The sequence below is a fragment of the Asterias amurensis genome, chromosome 2 (genome assembly GCF_032118995.1).
Source record: "Asterias amurensis chromosome 2, ASM3211899v1".
Lineage (NCBI taxonomy): Eukaryota > Metazoa > Echinodermata > Asteroidea > Forcipulatida > Asteriidae > Asterias > Asterias amurensis.
In genome coordinates, this window is record NC_092649.1 from 26499432 (window position 1) to 26521082 (window position 21651).

The 21651-nt window shown below is 39.3% G+C and overlaps 2 protein-coding genes and 1 non-coding gene across 3 annotated transcripts; 1 reads left to right on the top strand and 2 right to left on the bottom strand.

The window, feature by feature from the left end:
- Window positions 1–483: 483 nt before the first annotated feature.
- Window positions 484–13433, bottom strand: LOC139954439 (uncharacterized). The gene is made up of 5 exons (XM_071954238.1): window positions 13138–13433; window positions 10800–11280; window positions 8961–9055; window positions 5824–6061; window positions 484–3948 (listed from the first exon to the last, which is right to left on the bottom strand). The coding sequence occupies exons 2-5, from the start codon at window positions 10983–10985 to the stop codon at window positions 3490–3492; spliced, it is 978 nt and encodes a 325-aa protein (XP_071810339.1). The 5' UTR covers window positions 10986–11280; window positions 13138–13433; the 3' UTR covers window positions 484–3489.
- A 447-nt stretch (window positions 13434–13880) lies between these two features.
- On the top strand, window positions 13881–13952 carry Trnad-guc (transfer RNA aspartic acid (anticodon GUC)). The gene has a single exon. It is a non-coding gene; the product is annotated as a tRNA-Asp (tRNA).
- A 992-nt stretch (window positions 13953–14944) lies between these two features.
- On the bottom strand, window positions 14945–21231 carry LOC139954466 (NADH dehydrogenase [ubiquinone] 1 alpha subcomplex subunit 5-like). Its single transcript, XM_071954273.1, has 5 exons — window positions 21112–21231; window positions 18899–18943; window positions 17888–18004; window positions 17020–17085; window positions 14945–16018 (listed from the first exon to the last, which is right to left on the bottom strand). Exons 1-5 carry the CDS (start codon window positions 21160–21162, stop codon window positions 15920–15922), a joined length of 378 nt encoding a protein of 125 aa, XP_071810374.1. The 5' UTR covers window positions 21163–21231; the 3' UTR covers window positions 14945–15919.
- Window positions 21232–21651: the final 420 nt, after the last annotated feature.

Below are 21651 nucleotides of genomic sequence, written 5' to 3' on the forward strand. Positions count from 1 at the left end.
TCCCCTTTGTGTTTGTACGGATCAGCAAAGTGGGCTTTGGCACTTTCCACTGCATGGTGCAAAGCCAGTGATTCTTTTACCCAACTTGTTTTTTCTTTTAAACCACTATGAAGTTGGCATAGAGTTATAATAAGAACTAGAGGGCGCACTGGTGATGCTTCTTGCGCAAACGCGATGGGACCGCAAGGAGACACCCGCACGCCACTGTACGCACCTTGAATATGTGGAGTTTGTGTCAATTGAACTCAACTGATGCTGTTTTTTCAACTCACAAAATGGCCGCACAAACACATGCTAAGCAACAGTTCGTTTCGGTGCTCTTATCCCCTCAGCCAGGAATGCCTGTTTTGTTAACTTAGAAAAATGGCCGCCTACGTGAATGCCGGGTCGCGCATATAGACCGATGCGCCCTCTAGTTCTTACATATAACTCATTACAGGAAGTTGGGCATTAGAAAAAGCATATAAATTCCTCAAATCAATCTCTTGTTAAAAATGCAAAATTTTAATGCAAAGTGTTTACCCGGTATTATATACACATAAAAGAGTATGACATAAACATGATTAATGTTACAAATTCCTCACTACTTCAAATAATCAGAGGTGTTTCTTTTGGCCAAGCAGACTATTGCATCAGACTCGAGTTCAAGTGGGTGAATTGGCGTATGGGTTCGATATTGGGTCATTGGGGTGTCCTGGCTGAGGGGATAAGAGCACCGAAACAAACTCAAGCTCTGGTGCTTCTGTTCAGCAGAGTGTGGGTTCGAAATAAAATATTTGAATTGATTTCGAGAGTGAGGTCTCAAAATCAAGCATCTGAAGGCCACAACTTTGTGTGACAAGGGTGTTTTTTCTTTCATTATTATCTCACAACTTTGCTGACCAATTGAGCTCGAATTTTCACAGGTTTGTTATTTTGTACATTTGTTGAGATACACCAAGTGAGAAGAATAATCATTGACTATTACCAAAGGTGTCCAGTGTCTTCAACCATCATTGCTTCTGCTAAACTAATTTTATACAATTAGCCAAGCAATGAGTTTTCGAGTATTTTGCTATAGATATCTAGACATTTTAGGGAAGACTCGAGCGAGTGGCGAGTTACTTTAACTTAAAACCAGGTGCAGAATTTCACATAGCAATTTCATCGCCATTGTATTGGTCAATGCCTGGTTGATAGATACCTGGCAAGGTTTCCCACTAAGTTCCCACATATCGGGCTGAGGGCTGGGCAAACAGAAGGTTACAATATTAATTTTGGTTTTTACCCATACACCGATGTGTGTTAGCACTGTAGTATAGTACTTTCCCGAGTCCTGTGAAAAAATATCACAGGCATGTTACTCAGGTCACAGAAGGTTACAAGTTTACACAGTTCATCGCACATAGGCAGGACATTGGACGATTGCGGCCAGACACCAGCCGATAAAAAAGCCAAAAGTCGTCCCCATCTACACGCGGGTCAATGCCTAGAAAACGCACACGCTGCCCAAACTCCGCTTTAATAGTGACTTAGGTATAACTTCAGCAGCTTGGGGTTGTAATATGCTCGACAAGGAATTGAGAAAGTTAGAGGATTGGTCTCAAATTGTTCCCGAGATGAACAGGGATAAAAAGGTAGCAACGTACTTTGTCTCAGCTACTATGTGCACTATTAAAGGCAGTGGACACTATTGGTAATTGTCAAAGACTTGTCTTCACAGTTAGTGTATCTCAACATATATGCATAAAATAACAAACCTGTGAAAATTTGAGCTCAATCGGTCGTCAAATTTGCGAGATAACAATGAAAGAAAAAACACACTTGTCACACGAAGTTGTGTGCTTTCTGATGCTTGATTTCGAGATGCTCAAATTCTAAACTTGAGGTCTTGAAATCAAATATGTGGGAAAGTACTTCTTTCTCGAAAAATATGTCACTTCAGAGGGAGCTGTTTATCACAATGTTTTATGCCATCAGCCTCTCCCCATTACTTGCAATCAAGAAAGGTTTTATGGTGATAATTATTTTGAGTAATTACCAATAGTGTCCAATGCTTTTAAAGAACCAATTATTACTATTAATAATAATAATAATAATAATAATAATAATAATAACCCGTTTTTATATAGCGCTTTTCACACCCGGAGGGCGTCCCAAAGCGCTTCACATTATTACCCCTGGTCACTGGGCCTTAAATCACTCCTTAAACCATCTCAGCTCCCTGGAGGGGAGTATACAGCCTTGTACAACATTAATATGCACTACTCTGCTAAATCAATCACAAGAACCATCTCTGCCCTCACAGGTACGAATTTACCCCTGGGTGGAGAGAAGCAATTATAGTTAAATGTCTTGCTCAGGGACACAAGTGTCACGACCGGGATTCAAACCCACACTCTGCTGAACAGAAGCACCAGAGCTTGAGTTCGGTGCTCTTATCCACTCGGCCACAACACCCTATTGTAAGTTGGTGTATCATTTATGTAGTGCCGAAGAATTCACTTGTGTTTTCTGTAAATCGCTACAATGAGCAGGATTCTTACAAAGCAACGATTAGTCAATAAGTACCCTTTTACGTATTTAATTAAGACAAAACAATTTTAAGAATAATGGAAGAATCGCGAATCTCATCTTGCACACATCTGAGTTTTTGTTTCCACACAAAGTTTAGTTTATACATACTATTCACAGTTTATACAATTATTTATGAGGAATCTTTTTGGCTAAGAAACTGAATCAATAATTGATAAATTCGAGTTATCACGCATGATGTCTATTGAACAAAATAATGTTTAAGCACTCCACCCTACTAGTGCTAATAATAGAAGCATTACACTCAGATCCCAACAACGTGTCAAACTTAATAAGTCATTTTGAGATATGGTGGACACAATACTAAAACACTTTTGGGTTTTGGTAAAAAGGTTGCTGTGTATGTATACACCTAAACCAAACAGTGCACTTGTTGTGATACTGCTACTCAGCACAATATCATTAATACGATTTACTCAATACAAAGACTCACGGTAGACGATTTGTTGTTAACTTCTTCTGCATGCAGTCTATTTATTTCTACATATGGCTTTTAACATAGGAGTGCACCCTTAGGTGCCCAAGATAAGAATCACTCATTTACTTTCCCCATCCCTCTTTTATTTCCCTTCAACTCCTTGAGGAGTGGTCATTCCTGGAATGAGGCAAGAACCACATCCTTGAGTCCAGGTAGGTCACTGACCACTGACCTCCACACCCACCTCAGTATTCTAGGAATACCCATTACTACCACAATGACCTTCTCACCACCAGGCTCTGGGTGAAAGTTCGGTCATGACTAATAATGACATCACAGCACTCATAAAGTCACTAGGCATGTAAGTAACTATCCATGACAACATTTATCATGTAAATAGACACACACACATGGTGTTACCACAAACAAAATTTACATTAATATTCTTTATCCCCGATGTAAACATGACCCCCTATTTAAAAACTATGCAATTCGTTTCAATAACTCAAGAGTTTCAGCACATGTGCGTATTTATCCGGGTGAAGTCTTTCTAACGCTGCCATCGTACTATCAGGAAGCCTCCACGTTGTCTCATTTGTCAGTGAATTTACAAAGAATAGTCGACCGCTACCGGTATGATCGTCGCTGGATTGTCTGTCAATATGCATCATCCAATCGTCGACCAACACCGACTCGTCCATGTACAGTCCGCAGGTGCATTTCTTGTTATTCAAGTCCGATAGCTCGCACAGCTTTTTAAGATCCTCGAGCTTGGAGCGAGTGAGATCCTCCGCCCGGCAGTAGATGTGGTCGTTGCTGAAGTACACCGGCTCTCTGCCTGGTTCTGGTATGGGAACTGGGTTTCGTGAATCCAAAAAGTCCCTTGGCTGCCTTGGGCTTACTGATTGCCTGAGGCTTGCTGGATCATACATAAGTGGACGAACTTGATCCAAAGTCTTGGTGAGAGAAAATAGAAGTAGATTTTATTAATGTAAATTACTTTTATTGTTATTATTACCACTACTTTACTGTACCTCATTGCATAGAATTGTGTGCGTTTACTGTTTCAGAGGCCCAAAGCCTTTTTCAGATTAAAATTTGTTGGTAAAAAATAACCTCTTTCCCTAAATCTAAATTACTTCAAAGGGCGTAATATCTTATATTTATTGTATTATTTGTAATATTTATTGTTTAATAATAGTTCTCCAGTGATCTTGACCAAGTAAGTTTTTAAGATCATTAAATTTTGGAGTAATTATAAAAAGTATACATGTATCCCTTTATAACTTTACACTTAGCTATCGGCGACTGTGCCATGATAAACAAAATGTGTGACCTTCTTATCATTAACGGTACGGTCAAAAAGCACACAATCTTTCGCGATCCAAAATGAAACATAGCCGGATAACACTATTAACAGCAAAATTATTTTGGGATGAGTCTTAGACAATATACAATCATCAATAACTTCAAAGCCCCATAGAAATTGAACACATTGACGTCCAATTTCCACTTACGTAGATCTTAGCCGCAAGTTGGATTTGGGGTATTTTCTTTTTGTAGGGACTGAGTGTGCTAACCGATATACACACAGCAATTGGTTTGGCTCTGTGGCTTCAGTGAACCATTTAGAGTTTTGTATACCATGTTAGGAAAGTTTGAAACAGCCAAAATCAGTTCACACTCGATTTAAGCAGTACAGTCGCGGACTGATTGACCATGCGCTGGTGTGAATATATAGTGGCATATTGATTTATTTATTTCTAATTTACCTTGGGCTAACCTCTCAGTGAAACACTGTTTTTTCAGAGGTGCCCAGCAACTACATACACATTAACATTTAAAAACTGTATTAACATAAAAACATATTTATAAAAACATATTGATTAAGGCAGTGATGAGTGGACACTATTGGTAATTACTCAAAATAATTACTAGCATAAAACCTTTCTTGGTGACGAGTATATGGGGAGAGGTTGTTGGTATAAAACATTGTGAGAAACAGCTCCCTCTGAAGTGCCATAGTTTTCAAGACAAAAAGTAATTTGATTTCAAGATCTCAGATTTAGAATTTGAGGTCCCGAAACCAACCATCTAAACGCACACAACTTTGTGTGACAAGGGTGTTTTTTTCTTTCATTTTTATCTCGCAAGTTCCATGACCGATTGAGCTCAAATTTTCACAGGTTAGTTATTTTATGCATATTTTGAGATACAATAACTGTGGAGGCTAGTCTTTGACAATTACCAATAGTGTCCACTGCCTTTAAGAGCAATATTAAAACAAATACATAGTGATTAAGAGCAATATTAAAAATAGCAAAACATCCAAATTTAAATAAAGACTACAGATATACGACAACAGCACAAAATCTTTACAAGAATCAAAATATACGATCAAGACAAAGGTTAAAAATCTGGTCCAGTCAGGAAAAGCACCACATGCCCCACCTATTCAAAATCCAAATATTTGTGCAGCACTTTAAAACTTGCTACAGTGCATGGCAAGTAATTATTTAGTGTAAGGGGGGAGTTGATTAAATGAGATGACCCCGCGAGCAGCAAATTATCGTTTTCCTGAGTTGGTTTTAGGCAGTGGGGGAACTAGATTACCTTGTGAGCCCAACCTCATGTCGTATGAGTGGGCAGTGGGGGCATAATTAAAAACATTACAAAGTTGAGGAGGCAGTGTGGAAGTAAGACTGTTATCAGTAGCTGACTGTTATATTTACTAAAACGTTTGAATGAAAATTTCTCCTACACACTACATCCAGAGATTATGATCAATCTTAGTGAAAGCGCTTCCGATCTATTTCTCTAGCTATTCTTACCTGTTTAGGACTCTGGGCCTTTCGGAACGGACTCAGTGGTGGGCTGGCACTTCGTCTTCGAGAGTGTCCGTTCACCGGATAAATAAGCTTGAGTTGAGATGTGTCCCTGCCTGGTACTTCGTTAATTTTAAAGTAATCTAGCAGGCCCGCCAGGTTGTGGAACCTGAGGTTGTCGGTCACCTCAATCAGAGACGATGTGCACTTCACTTTAAAGTGATAAATGTGCTTAGGATTGTCGCTGTCAAGTGGGAGATTTAAAAAAAGTTCAACATCAATCTGAGATAAAAATCAAGTTTATTATTAACAAAATGTTTTATAAAATTATACGGTTTGAACAAAGAACATTTGCCTGGAGCGGTTAAGCGGGACTTGAACCAACGACCTCCAGAATATCGTACAGGTGATCTACCAACTGAGCTATCTAGCTGGAGAATGACTTGTGAGCGCTTCAAATTTGTTACCAGCCGCTTTTGAAGACACAGCGAATATTGCGAGGTTTGAGAGAGTGTCAAATATTTCCATTTGAAAGCACATTATAATAATAATAATAATATCGAAGTCTTATATAGCGCACGTATCTACCAAACAAGGTACTCAAGGCGCTGAGTATATTCAAACTTTCAGAAAGATAGGTTATTGAAGTGATGAATTATGAGACCCAATTATGTAGCACCTTATAAGGGTTTACAAGGTGCTACGGCGCATTAAGCAGCCACAGCAAGTAACACCGGGGCGAACCTCTTCTCTTTTCGATAAGCGCACTGGGTTCTTTTATGTGTTACACAACACATGAGACCAACGGCTTTACGTCCCATCCGAAGGACGAAGCAATGGTTAAGTGTCTTGCTTAAGGACACAAATGTCATGGTTGGGGATTCGAACCCACACTCTGCTGATCAGAAACACCAGAGTTTGAAGATAGCGCCATCTGCATTTATGTACCTTAAATGTATTTTGTTAATGTTAAGGCAAGCCCCTACAAGCTACCTGGAATATTTTGGGTCTTGCCGTCACACCCTTTCCCGCTAGTTTATTTTTATTCTGTATTTTATTATGCACTACAATGTAGTCCTGTATTTGAATAGTATTTAATAGAAACTTACATATTATATGTAAGTGAAACCAGACCAATGGTTCTATCAATATCACAGTCAAACAGTTTTTTTGTTAACTAGCTCCCTTCTCCCCAACTATCTTTACATTCAAATCATTCCATATCACACAAGCAAGACTTAAAGGCTCAGTCACACAGGCCCCGATAACGAGAACGAAAACGAGAACGATAAAAATACACGCTCGCGATTGGTTCAATTACTCCACGCAGAATACGCCCACGCTCATTCAACCAATCGAGGGCATGCATTTTTATCGTTATCGTTTTCGTTCTCGTTATCGGGGCCTGTGTGACCGGGCCTTAACACTATCATTATTTAAATCATTATTAAAAAAGATTGATAAAGCGCATTTTCAGAAAGACCCATGGATGCAATTTACACAATAAAATTCAAGCAAAGTCCAAGGAAACATTGAATACAAAAAATTCAAAAAGCAAAACAAAAAGGTAGACAAATGTGTGTTTGTTTACCAAAACAACATGAATGAATGTCAAGGGCTGTATGCTTCGCGTTTGAAAGGGCAAGGGCACCAAGGCATTTTTTTTCTTGGAATAGGGCACCCTATGATGAAGTACTGGAGCATTTCAAGGGCACCAAGGCAATGGCATGGGGGCAACGGAGGCAATGGCCTTTGTTGCCTCCGTAAAGTATCAGGCCTGAGTGTCTATAAAACTTGTGATCTACAATAGCTGTGTGCTACATTGGTTGAATGGGTACATTCTCCTTTATTTTGATGCACAACAACAATACAGGTAGAACATTCACAGTGGAAGAAAAGTCCGAATATACATCGTATTGTTCCTAGTTTCCTGTTTTATTTGCAAAAATCGCATGGCCTTTGTTTTGCAATGACACATACATATACAAAACCGCAACTCAAGTTGAACTTTCAGAAAGTGTTTTGGGGAATTCCCACACTGGGTGAATCCCTGTGCGTGACATCCTATTTTCCTGAGAACGTGAGGACCGAGTGAGGTCCGAGTGACCTCGATCATTTCCTCTTAGCCTGGGATAACAATCCGGGATAATTGAAGCTTCGAGTTTCACTTTCTGCTTTAAAACATGGAGTATTTCCTTGTTCTGCTTTATTGTTAAGGCCTATATTTTCCCATCACATATGAAGAAACCAGTGGTGCATTTTCGCGACTGTAACCAATAACTGTCTTTGACCAGTGATTTAAAGGCAGTGGACACTATTGGTAATTACTCAGAATGATTATTAACATAAAAACCTTACTTGGTAAAGAGAAATGGGGAGAAGTTGATAGTATAAAACTATGTGAGAAACGGCTCCCTCTATAAAATGTGATGTAGAAAGAAGCAATTTTTCACGAATTTGATTTCAAGACCTTAAGTTTAGAATTTGAGGTCTCGAAATCAAGCATCTGAAAGCACACAACTTTGTGTGACAAGGGTGTTTTTTCTTTCACAGTTAACTCGTATTCCCACGACCAATCGAGCTCAAATCTTTGTTATTTTCTACATATGTTGAGATACCCCAAGTGAGAAGACTGGTCTTCAACAATTACCAATAGTGTCCAGTGTCTTTAAAACCAATGGCCAATTCAACCGAATCAGTCGATGGTTACGACCGTGAAAACAAACCCTGGCTAAAATAAGGGAAGGGGCTAGGCATTTATATTTTGTACACAGGCTTCGAATTACCCAACTTGTTTTTTCTTTTAAACCACTATGAAGTTGGCATAGAGTTATAATAAGAACTAGAGGGGGCACTGGTGATGCTTCTTGCGCAAATGCGATGGGACCGCAAGGAGACACGCGCTCACCACACTGTATGCGCGTTGAATATGTGGAGTTTGTGTCTATTGAACGCAACCGATGCTGTTTTTTCAACTCACAAAATGGCCGCACAAACACATGCTAAGCAATGCCTGTTTTGTTAACTTAGAAAATGGCCGCCTACGCACATGCCGCGTCGCGTATACAGACCAGTGTGCCCTCTAGTTCTTACATATATAACTCAATACTCTAAGGAAGTTGGGCATTATTGTTAATACTTACACCACAGATATTGTGAGCATCCCCTCCTCCGTGTTGCTGTCACGAAGTAGAAACGCACCTCTCGTCTCCATGTGCGGCTTCAGCAGCTCCTCAACCTGTCCATGACGATAAAACACAATGCTTTTTTAAATGTCAGGGCAGAATTTATTATTTTAATTTGATGAGTTTTATTTTACCTGTATTGCTAAAAACAACGACTTGGTGCAAAAGGGAAACACTGAGCAAGCATGCAGGCCCAATAAATGGAGATCCTTAGTTACACGTTAATATAAACAAAGACAACAGCAATAATGCAAACACAACAGTACAAAACATGGAAGTTTGTACAGTAAAAACGGTAAAACTACAATGCTACAAAAAACAAAGTGGATAAGTTGACAAAGAATATGATAAAACAAAACAGGTGCATGAAGCCCACTTCTTTTGGAAGAGCGAAAATGCAAGGATGGGCAAGTGTAAGAAAACATGGAAGTAAATGTAAAGTCAAAACAGTTTTACAAAATTACAACAACAAACATAAATTTTATCATGTACAAAATTTTCCACAAAGGGAAAGTACTAATTATACATTGGACACCACTATTGGTAATTGTCAAAGACCAGTCTTCTCACTTGGTGTATCCCAACATAAGCATAAAATAACAAACCTGTGAAAAACTTTAGCTCAATCGGTCATCAAAGTTGCGAGATAATAATGAAAGAAAAAACACCCCTGTCACACGAAGTTGTGTGCTTTCAGATGCTTGATTTCGAGACCTCAAATTCTAAATCTAAAATGTCTCGAAATCAAATTCGTGGAAAATTACTTCTTTCTCGAAAACTACTCCACTTCAGAAAGAGCCGTTTCTCACGATGTTTTATACTATCAACCTCTCCCCGTTACTCGTTACCAAGTAAGGTTTTATGCCAATATAATTATTTTCAGTAATTACCATTACCAATAGTGTTCACTGCCTTTAAAGGCAGTGGACACTATTGGTAATTACTCAAAATAATTATTAGCATAAAACCTTTCTTGGTGACAAGTAATGGGGAGAGGTTGGTGGTATAAAACATTGTGAGAAACAGCTCCCTTTGAAGTGCCATAGTTTTGGAGAAAGAAGTAATTTTCCACGAATTTGATTTCGGGACCTCAAGTTTTGAACTTGAGGTCTCGAAATCAACCATCTAAACGCACACAACTTCGTGTGACAAGGGTGTTTTCTTCTTTCATTATTATCTCGCAACTTTGATGACCGATTGAGCTCAAATTTTCACCGGTTTGTTATTTTATGCATATGTTGAGATACACCAACTGTGAAGGCTAGTCTTTGACAATTACCAATAGTGTCCACTGCCTTTAAAGCAAGGTTTTTAAAGCAATTTCGGCAGCCTTACTTCTTGTTCTATCAGGGGCTGGGTGAATCAGCTAAGTGACAGATGATACTTGTTCTTCTAATGAAGAGCAAAGTGGGTAAGTTGATGGATACTTACTTGCATATCACAAATTAGTAAAAAAAAATGCGAAAAAACAAAACAGGTAAAGTCCACTAATTTTTGGGAAATACGAGTGAAAATGCAAGGATGGGTAAGTATGCAAACCACATGTCCCACTTTCAGGGGACATGTGGACAAATTCCTAAAGAATGTCGGGGGGCTCTACATGTATTTAAAGCTTATCTAAGCTGTCTGTGAATCCACCGTCTCCTCCCCTGTCGTGTGATGGCGTCGGTGGATTCTAGTAAGTTCAAGTAAGAACCCCCCAAAAAGTTTCTTTTTAGCCTTGTAGGCCTACTGAACACTGACAATCATCCTACATGTAGTTCGGATTCTAGAGAAGAGACCTCAAACATTCCTTACCTGATTATTAGGGATTTTCCCAAAGTAAAACTCATAGTTGCGAGCCTCGTCCAATTTGCCCCTTCCTCTCCCGCTGGCGCCTCCAAGCATTCGATTTGCTACCACCGGACTTCTGACTGGCACTATGGGAGGCATGCTGACACTGTTGTTACTCTCTCTCAAAACAAGATCGCTTGGTCTGGCCATACTCAGTCACGCTCCTTTTTTATGTAATCAGTAAAAACTGAGGTATTTTTATCACACATATGTCATCGACTCCCTTTTTCCTGTTTTGATACCAGTGGACATCAAATCCTGTGGCAATTGTTCATAGTTCGTCCGAAAGCTTCAAGGGCTCCTTTGTCTATTTGTTGTCAGTGAATTTTTGTGTTTTTCAAAGGATATCCTCAAACAGCAATGACGTACAGAGGCAGATGAGCCTAGACAAATAGACTTGGTGTACAGTTGTTTTTCTCATGAAGTGTTTTCGCTCAGTCTCTCTCTGGAAATAAACAATTGTATTATTGCAGGAAATTGGCCTGATTTAGAGTTTAAGTACACTTCAATTCAATGAAGAAGGAAGAGACTGCACGCAGATGATCATCCGGAAAGAGATGCGGTGGGGGGGGGGGGGGAGATGGTTTGGAGCCTCGATCAGTGAAAGGCATCCAATCAACTCTCAATAATAACAATAATAATAATATAATAATATAATAATAAAAAAATTATTATCATTATTTTAATATTATAATCAAAATATATTTATATATATAAAGCGCCAAATTGCCGAATACAGAGTAACAGGTCAATTACCAAATTACAACATTACAATACATATCTCAATAGGGGTTTCCGAAGAAAACAATACTAAAAAGGCAAACACACAAACATGTTCAAAAAGAAATCTGGATCAGCCAGTGAAAAACTCAATACAATTCTACAATACCAGAGATTCCCCTTAACAGAGGTCCCCCTTGCGAAATGCCAGTTCAAACTCCCAACGACCACTCAGAATTCTGTCCAACTACTCCGGCTGGCTACAAGTACTTGATCGCTTGCCACTGCCACACAAAAAAAATCACTTGTTGTTCATTGTACTTAGAAAAGAAACTCCAATTAAAGACAATTTGAAAAAAATTGATGAATCAGTGAAATGACAAGCCAACTTGCACTGCTGGCTAGTCACTGAAAAGGTTTTGGTTTGTAAAAGGACAAAACCTGCAAGACTAATAATATTCAATTGACGACCCAACAACTTTTAGGTAGGACTGTACATACATTACTCTATAGCTGTACTTGCCATACATGCTAAGCTAGGCCTAATATAGCCTACTCTTTGACATCCAGTCAAAGACTTGGAGATAATATAATTGACCACCCTGGAGTGCAGGAGGCTGCGAGGAGATCTTATCGAGACCTTTAAGATACTCAGGGGCCTTGAGGGCTTGAACCCTGAACACTTCTTTGATTTGTCAACCGTGCAGCACAGGGGTCATCAACTTAAACTGTACAAATCAAGATCCAACCTTAACCTCAGGAAGTTCTGGTTTAGCCAGAGAGTGGTCAACTACTGGAACATTCTCCCTCGAAAGGCAATTGAAGCTTCAAGTGTGAACATTTTCATGGGACATGTGGATAAATTCCTAAAGAACGTCGGGGGGGCTCTACATAAGCTTATCTAAGCTGTCTGCCCCAGTAACCAGAACCACCGTCTCCTCCCCAGTTGTGTGATGGCGTCGGTGGATTCAAGTAAGTTCAAGTAAGTTTTAATAAAGGTCTTATTGTGAATGTGAACAAAAATCACATTCAGAAGCCCAACTGTGTGTTTAAAAAGCCTTCCAAATCCAAAGCGTTTTCATGCAGTATAATTTCTGAAGATTCTGAAGAACTGTACGTGTACAGATAAAGACATTTCTGGGGATACTGATCAGCAAAAAGATAACCGTCTTTGAAATTCACAATCAAGGAGGGCATTTCCCTGCCTGGTCCGCATCGGACGCCTCAATTAACCCCTTGACCTTGAGTTTCAGACTTTCTCATTCTGGTATTCTTGTAATTCTCATGGCCTTTCTCGAATGTTCCACAAGAACTGGTATAACCTTGCCAGTGCCACGCCTCCCCATTTGTCGTTGTGTCCCCTCCCCCCACTCCTCACCCCCCCCCCCAAAAAAAAAGGAGAAAAAAAGAGGGGACTGGAGAAAAAGATGATAATTTGCAGGCACGCTCTTCTTCTTTTTTGTAATTGATGGTCCAAAATATCATATTCGTGGTGACCATGTGTATTTGTTTAACAATTAAAAAAATTCAATTTTAATAATCAATTAATCATCATTTTTAAAAACATATAAATCTAACTTACAATTAATGGAATTAATACTTCTTTGTTGAACTGACTCAGTCACTCATGAGTCATGAGTCATGTGAGTTGATCATCATGGAAGAAGAAAACACTCAACAAAACATTCCCCACAACTGGACAGCAGCAGAACATTATTGTCGATAATTACCATGCAATGTATCTGATAAACCTGATATCCTTTTAATTCAGTTCCGTCTCACGCTACACCACATGCAGCGGATAGAAATCACTGCAATTTGCCTGCAAAATCAGGCGAGTTAGTTTCGCAGGAACTTGAAAAAGTTATTTCCTGGTTTCATGACAGAGCGCCCTCTGTTGATTTTGAACTCGCTGACGATCATTAATTTCGGTCAAAAACTGCACATAAATTATAGGACTTATAAAGGGCACAGATCGTTATCTTGATTTTAACATACCTAAAACATACATACCTAGACTTTGTATACTGGTAATAATTTGTCTGCTTAGTAGGAGGAAGCTGTGTGCAGACGAAAAAAAAATTAATGGTTAGCTTACAATAGCGCCCTCTGTAGGTAGGTGGACGAGTACGACCTTTGCAAACTGCCTGTTAGAAGTAAACCCACCCACACGACGACGCTAATAATTCAACTTCATAAAGCAGAAAGTCCAGGGGATAATTTTAAACAATAAATATTTGTTTTTAAAGAGTATTTAAAAGAGGAGAAATGTTTTATTAACTGTTACATTGTTTAAGTACTTACAAAATCACGATCTTTCAACAATCCTCGGTAGTATAGTGGTAAGTATCTCTGACTGTCACTCAGGAGACCGGGGTTCGATTCCCCGCCGGGGAGGATTGCATTTTTTCCTTCAAATTTTTTGTTGAAATTGTATTTGCTTCATTAGACAGAAAAACAGGTTCTAGTTATAGTACACATAAATATGAGTGTGAGCTTTTTTTTTTTATCTTGACAAATATTCATTTTGATTTTTACCCATACACAGATGTGTGTTCGCACTGTATACTCGGTACTTTCCTGAGTCCTGTGAACAAATATCACAGGCATGTTACTCGAGTGGGATTCGACCCACGACCCTTGCAATTCTAGAGCAGTGTCTTACCAACTAGACTACCGAGGTTGCCCGGTAGCTGGAGGCAGTTTGAATCCTTTGTTTTGGCAGCGGGTACCGCAACGATATAAGAGATGTTAAATTTGCAAATTTAACATCTCTCATATCTTGTAGAAGTTAAGCTGAAAAAATGCCTGTTTCACTGCTTTGTGTTGCTCAGCAGGTAAACACAGTCTCTACATAAACAGCTTCATGAAACCGCCCACAATAATTACAAAGATGTAATGGCTCTATAAGCTTCACTAGTGTGAAATGAATTTTTAACACTCTTAAGCTTTTCAAAAAAATCTTGTCACACAGGCAAGGCTATCACACAGGCAAGGCTATAAACTCAATAAATAAGCTACTTTGAGGTTAGGTGGAAACAACCATAAATCAAGACAACTATGGAACTACATTATTAGGTTTGTGTACATTCGTCAGCATCTACCCAAACCAAACAGTGAACTTCAAAAGTGTCCACACCATATTTCAAAAAGACCAATATAAAAACTTCTGCCCAAGTAAAATTTCAGAGAAAAATATCTGAAGAAAAAGACACATAAGTTGTTTGCAGGTATATTAACACAGTGTTTATTCATTCAACATTGCTTTAAATTAAAAATAATCCAACATTTAGCAGTATCAGGTAAAACTTTATCATTCACATGGCTGATATATTTTGGGTCATCTTTTGCAAATCTCATAAAAGTGAGGACAGAAGAATTTTATTCTCAAATTTTCCAAGATTTTCAAATTCTTTTTTTTTTCGGTTATGAAGATGTGTTATCACAGTGCGACTATTTCTTCAGTTCTTGTGTACAAGTGTGATAAATACTAATTTTTCATTTCAAAATAATGCACCAGCCTTTTGTTTTTGTTCACACCTTTTTGTTGGGTATATTACTTTGAAAAGAGGGAAACGAAAACTACTTATTCTTTCAAGTAAGAAATTACTTTCAAGTAATCTTTGGGGAAGATAAGAAAGATTTTGATCGTGAATTCAATCCAAAAGGTGTCTTTAATATTTAAATATAAACCATTCTTCAAACCAATGACACTAATCATTTAAGTTACTCAAAGTCCAACAAACAAAACAATGTGGCAATGCCTAGAAACAAATCTCATAATTACTTCAATTTCTTTGTACAACCTAAGGGATAGACTTGTGGACAAGTCGTTAATGGTTTGTCGCGAAGAGAAAGTCATGGAGTGGTGGTGGCGTAATGAGTCAGATCTCCGCGATCAATTACTGCTGTTGCGTAAAGCTGCTTGCTGGCGATTACTCTCCCAATAAACGAGACTGCGCAGTGCGAGAGCGGTAGTCTTGCGGGGGCCAGCAGGCTTGCGAGAATATCGCCAGTGTCGCGGAGAGACTCAGTATGCTATCACCGAGACAGACATTTAACGGCTTGTCCACAAGTCTACCTAAGGAATGGTGACTAGTGACACACTTGTATTAATAGAAACAAGAAACCTCTATCAGAACAAAAGAATCACAATCTCAAGTTTGCCGCATTAAATCCAAACACCTACACTTGATTATTGTTCACAAGCACTCTTCAAAGCATGCATCATTTGTAGGAATTCCTGCTTTTAACTGAGAAAATGATATTGCATTCATGTAAAATATTGACCTGGCACTAGAAAGAGGGCTTTCTGTAAGTCAACAAATGATGTCACACGTCATGTGATCTATGGTGGGCAAGACTCATGGCCACTTCCATTGACCTGTAGGGGCTTCTTCCTTTAAAGGGTCGGCCGAATTCCATTCTTTCATATTTCGTGCTAGAGACAGTTCAGCTTCAGCCTTCAAAAACAAAAAACAAAATTTGTTTATGAAAGAAATGAAATATAAAATGTACTAATTGCAATATCCTCTTTGCATGTTTTGTTGTTGCAATAGACCTTATGCATTGATGTCATCCAGCCGCCATCTTTAAAGGAACACGTTGCCTTGGATCGGTCGAGTTGGTCTTTGAAAAGCGTTTGTAACCGTTTGTTATAAAATGCATATGGTTAGAAAGATGTTTTAAAAGTAGAATACAATGATCCACACAAATTTGCCTCGAAATTGCGCGGTTTTCCTTTTACTTTGCGAACTAACACGGTCGGCCATTTATGGGAGTAAAAAATTTGACTCCCATAAAGGCCGATTGTGTTAGTCGACGAGGTAAAAGGAAAACCCGGCAATTTCGAGTGATACTTGTGTGGATTATTTTATTCTACTTTTAAAATATCTTTCTAATCATATGCATTTTATAACAAACGGTTACAAACGCTTTTCAAAGACCAACTCGTCCGATCCAAGGCAACGTGTTCCTTTAAGGTAAACAATGGCAAAATGATCAAAACGCACAGATTTGTGCGCGCCGCACACAGGTTTGGCCAGTGAACGGCGGTTTTTTAACCTCTAGGTGAGGACGCACTACTGGTATGACATCATGTGCATCAGGTCTATACTATACTTCAACACTGCTGTTTGTTATTAATGTTATATGAATCAATGCCCATGTTACAATCTGCCATAAAGCATACACATAATGATCATTGTCCGTGTCATTTTACTCCTTTGTCCTAAAGTACTTGTCAGATCATTCCGCTTCCGTAAGCGCCGATTCTGTGCTTACGGTAAGCAGAGCCATGAAATTGGGCCCAGTTCCATTACTATAAATAACATTACTGGCATTGTTCCACTTTTCTTAAACCCTAATGGAGCCTTGGAGGTAACTCTTTGTCAACAGTAAAAACTTTCAGCTTGTTTCGGAAAAAAAAATAAAGAAAAGATGAAACCATGGTTTTATTTTTTACCTGCAATATAACTTCTTCAATTTGACCACAGTTGATTTTCTTTTCTAGTTTCTGTATATTGGGTTCCTGGTGAAAAAACAAAACATTTTTCTTGTCAAATTGTATTACACATTAAAACTTTAGACCCTATGTTTGGGATAGTTCAAAATGTTAGCCAGATGGGTGTCTGTGTGTCTTTTGGACACCCTATTTCATATGTATTGTAAGCGATCAACTTAGACACCCAGTTAAAAGTTTCCAGCAAATTTTGATAAACTTTTACCTGTAGTTCATTTTTTTATGCAGAAGTAATCTTACATATATAAGGTCCTTCATAAAACCAAACAATTTAGCTTGAAACAAAATAAGTGTGCGAATGAGAGAAGGGCAACCAGCCAAAATAAAACATTATGTGAACTTTTTGTGACTGGTTCCCGGCTTACGTCACATAACACCCGAGGCATTGGCACCAGAAATTTTCCTTGGGAGGGGGGGGGGGGGGGGGGGGGGACACTTTAAACTACCATTCAGTAGTTCATCGTTTCGAAGGTGTGGGTGGGGGGGGGGGGGGACACACACAAGCGGTGTATCAAACATTCTCTATACCCTATCTAATGCGCTGCGTTCTTGACGTAGTGGCGCTATATGAATGCCCTATATGTATGTATGTATGTAACAGGTGGGGGCAAGTGTTCTTAGGAGGGACCCCCTTCCTCTGCTGTCCTGCCAATGCCCAAAGGGCACCAACTTCCACCAACATAAAGTTCCAAACCATAAGACAGCAAAAATAAAAACAAATGGTGAATGGTATATCAAACGATATTCAGGGGTGAATGGTATATCAAACGATATTCAAAATCCTACACTTCCCATTTTTTTGTTTACTTACTTCTTTGACCATTTCTAGTTTGTTGTTGACAATCTGCTCTGTGTACTTTCTGTACGAGGCGTCCTGTGGGAGCACTTGCAGGGCGACCAAAATCTTGGAGTAAAGAATCTGCAATTTCTACAAAATTGATAAGAAAAGAAGAGAACGATGAAACAAGAGTAACAAACAAGGAGTGTATTTTCTCCTTGATGAAAGGTAAGAAAGGCACAGGAGTTCATTCTTGGTTGGACAGAAAGTCTGGAAGTAAGTCAGGATGTTTAGGATGTAAAGAGGTTTGAAAATAAGACTCTTCAAATTCTCTATAGAGTCGGTACTCCTCTACTACTAACGCAACTGGGCCCAGTTTCACAAAGCTTGTAAGCACAGAACCTTGCAACATGTAAGCGCAAGCAAATATTGCTTAGCAGAAACTGGTTGCGGCCAAAAGACCTTTTGCTTACATTGTTGTGACTGGTGCCCTACCTTTTTTTTTGCTTAGCATAGAAATTTGCTTAGCAGTATTTTCTGCTAAACAGCTTTATGGGCCCTGGACTATGAGGAAAGGTCTTAAAAGTTGAAGCGGTAGGAACCTTGTAATCGGATGAGGTATGTATTCCAGTGCTTACTCATGGACCTGTTCAGCCGCCGGACTTTTCCGTTTGAATGTTCAAACTGCTAATGCGCATATCCACATTCACATTCACTCATGTGGGATTGCGCCTGTACTTCTGGGATAATGATGCGGTTAGAGCAGAACATTCAAGCGGTCCAATGGTCTAGCCAGCTGTTCATTTGGGACTACTCATGACCTTGCCAGTTACAGGTTTGGACACGCACACTCCAAACTAAAATATGGCGTGATGGTTCTTGAATCCATGGTGCACCCTTGCCCTAATGGACCCCTCACTGGTTCTTCTTGCCCACGTTCAACAAGGCCTTGCTTCACGGAGGCAACAAAGGCGAATGCCTTGATGCCCTCGCAGTGGTCTTGCCTTTAACAAAAAACGAAACATACAGGCCTGTTTAACTTACCTCATGGGGTTTGGCTTCAACAGCGAGACCAAAAAGACCAGTGCTCTGTAAAGAGTAAGACAAACAGTTGTGGTGAATTAACGGACTGACTCTATAAATAATCACAGAGGAGTTTGCATAAAGGTGCAATACACAGGACTCCCTCCACATCAAGAAGTGGAGGGAGTCCAGCATATCATTTTTTATGGGGCTAAAGGCTGAGTCACACTGAAGCGATAACGAAAATGATCTTGATCACGACGCAAAGAGAACGCATTATATTGGTTGAATTAGCGTGTGCGTATTCTGCGTTGAGCAATTCAACCAATAGAAAGCGTTCTCTTTGCGTCGTTATCGTTATCGTTATCGCTGCAATGGGAGCGGGCCTTAAGTCTAAGAATACGATGGGAAAACTGAACTAGGAAATATAACTGGGTTGTACGTACTAAATTAAGTTCCAGTAGTTTACTTGAACAAACCAGGGGGACTCTTCACTAAAATGCTTGCTGCCAGCTTCGTGACGGCGCCCTGTTCTGGATATCCACCAGATGGAGTTTGCACACAGTAGCTATCAGATACAGATCAGGGCCATCTCAACTCAACCATTTTTTAAGACCTTGATAGTTTTCAAAACTTGTCTCAAGTTATCAGTTAGTATCAAACTGTATTTAATCTTAAAATAATTGCCCAAAATGAAATTTTTAACTTTAAAATATTAAACTTTTGTTGGCGTTCCTTCTTTAAGTTTCTCCTTTTACTTTTAGTCTAAAAACTTATTCCTCGTTATTTATTGGCGCAGAGTCTTTGTATTGTACAGTAACCTTGGCTCAACATTGATCTTGTTGATGGGCTTACTCCTAGAACTATAATGTTCATTCCGCAATCATCTACTTTAGGTTCGTGGGAACGAAAGCCGAATGAACCTCATCATAGTCAAACCTTTAGGAGTAGGTGGGGCGGGTCCTACTAAAAGCCGACAACAAGACGACAACGCCGACAACAAGTCTATAGCGCCGCCAACACGCCGCCAACAAGTTTTAAATACCTCAAAAATGGCAAATAAACCATATACATTTTAGAACTATGTGTGTTTTGTAATATAAACATAAAGTTAATGTAAAAACTTCACAAAAAGTGTGAATTTTTAACCAGAAAAAAACTTAACGTTCACGGAGAACGGTCGGACGCCATCTTGGCTTAAAATCGTGTTTGGACCAGTCCATTATGATGCAGGTGAGTCAGACTTAGCAATAGAGGGCGGGCGTCATGCACTGTGCACACTGCAGTGAAGGTCTTCACATAAAGGCTGCCCTCTGTTGTTGACAAGTGCTAAATCTACCCGTATCATAATGGTTTATTTGCCATTTTTGAGGTATTTAAAACGTGTTGGCGGCGTGTTGGCGGCGCTCTGGACTTGTTGTCGGCGTTGTCGGCTTGTTGTCGGCTTTTAGTAGGACCGGGTGGGGCTAATCTAATCGAATAACAATCAATAACATTGCCACCACTTTTTCACTCATTTTTACAAAATTCCAAAAAAGGATATTTCATTGAGGTAAATTAGATACTATATTTTTTCATATCAAATGAAAAAGTGGTGGCGTGATACGGAAACTTTTCCATCTCATCTTTGGCCCAGGGTGGATTCCTCTGTTGCAGTGAAGTTAAACAGTTTCTGCATCCAACCGCCGGCCATAGACCTTTTCGCAAATACTGGGGCGCGCGCGTAAAGCTTGGAATTAGGTGCATTGTGGTCTAGCTGATTACAAATTTGATTCATATATATCCCACAATGCACCTCATTCAACAGTCTGCGCTTGCGCATTGGTATTTGCGATAAGGTCTATGTCATGATGACTGCCACTTTAGCATCCATGAAATACAATTGTCAACTCAATGGCTATATATATCACTTTTAGTTTGGGCCTAGTATCTCTTATTTGATTGTTTTTAATTAAAGTCTGAATCATTGGGCACACGTCCGAGGTCAGGACCAGAGGACCCATCTTGTGTCAGCTCCATGCCCATGGCTAAAACACACACACGAAGTGTGTGGTTTTCAAACTTTACAACAGGACAACACAATCTCAATCTGATTGATTTGCGTCCGGAAACTGGCAATTTCTCTATCTAGCCAAATGGAATGGTTTAAAAGTCACAAAAGGCTACGATGAAACCAGAATGACAATGCCTTTACTAATCTAAGTAATATTTAGTGTTTTGTAGTTTAAATTTACCTTCTTAATAGCTCCAGACATGATGATTTTTCCTGTTGTTTGACACAGCATTCAGCAGAGGCCACACTTTTTCCAAGTTTACAAGTTGAAGGACGCCCTCCAGCACTGCATGCGGGAGAGTGTTTTTGCACGCTGTTGTTACGTCACATTTGTTTTAACCCACACTCCTACCCCACGAAGTTCCTGCTTACATTTTTCAACTAAGCAGGAAACCAGATACATTTTTGTTAATGTAAATTGGTAGTTTAGTTTATAAACTTCTGGTAATAATTTTGTTGGGTTAGCAACTTTTTATATTCATTTGAGCAGCTCTATGAAATTGGGCCCGTTGGTTGATTTTTTTTTCCGTACCCAAATAAAAACACAAGTAGTATAGGCCTACCGTATTATAGGCCCATGGAACTAGAAAAAAGCTGTCGGATATTGACCGGAGAATGGTTGAAGTAGTGACCGGACTCATCTCTCAGATTCGGTATTAGTTTGACCCGTTCTTGGGTCATTCTGACTCTGAGGCATAGCCTACTGACCCATCCTGTCCCC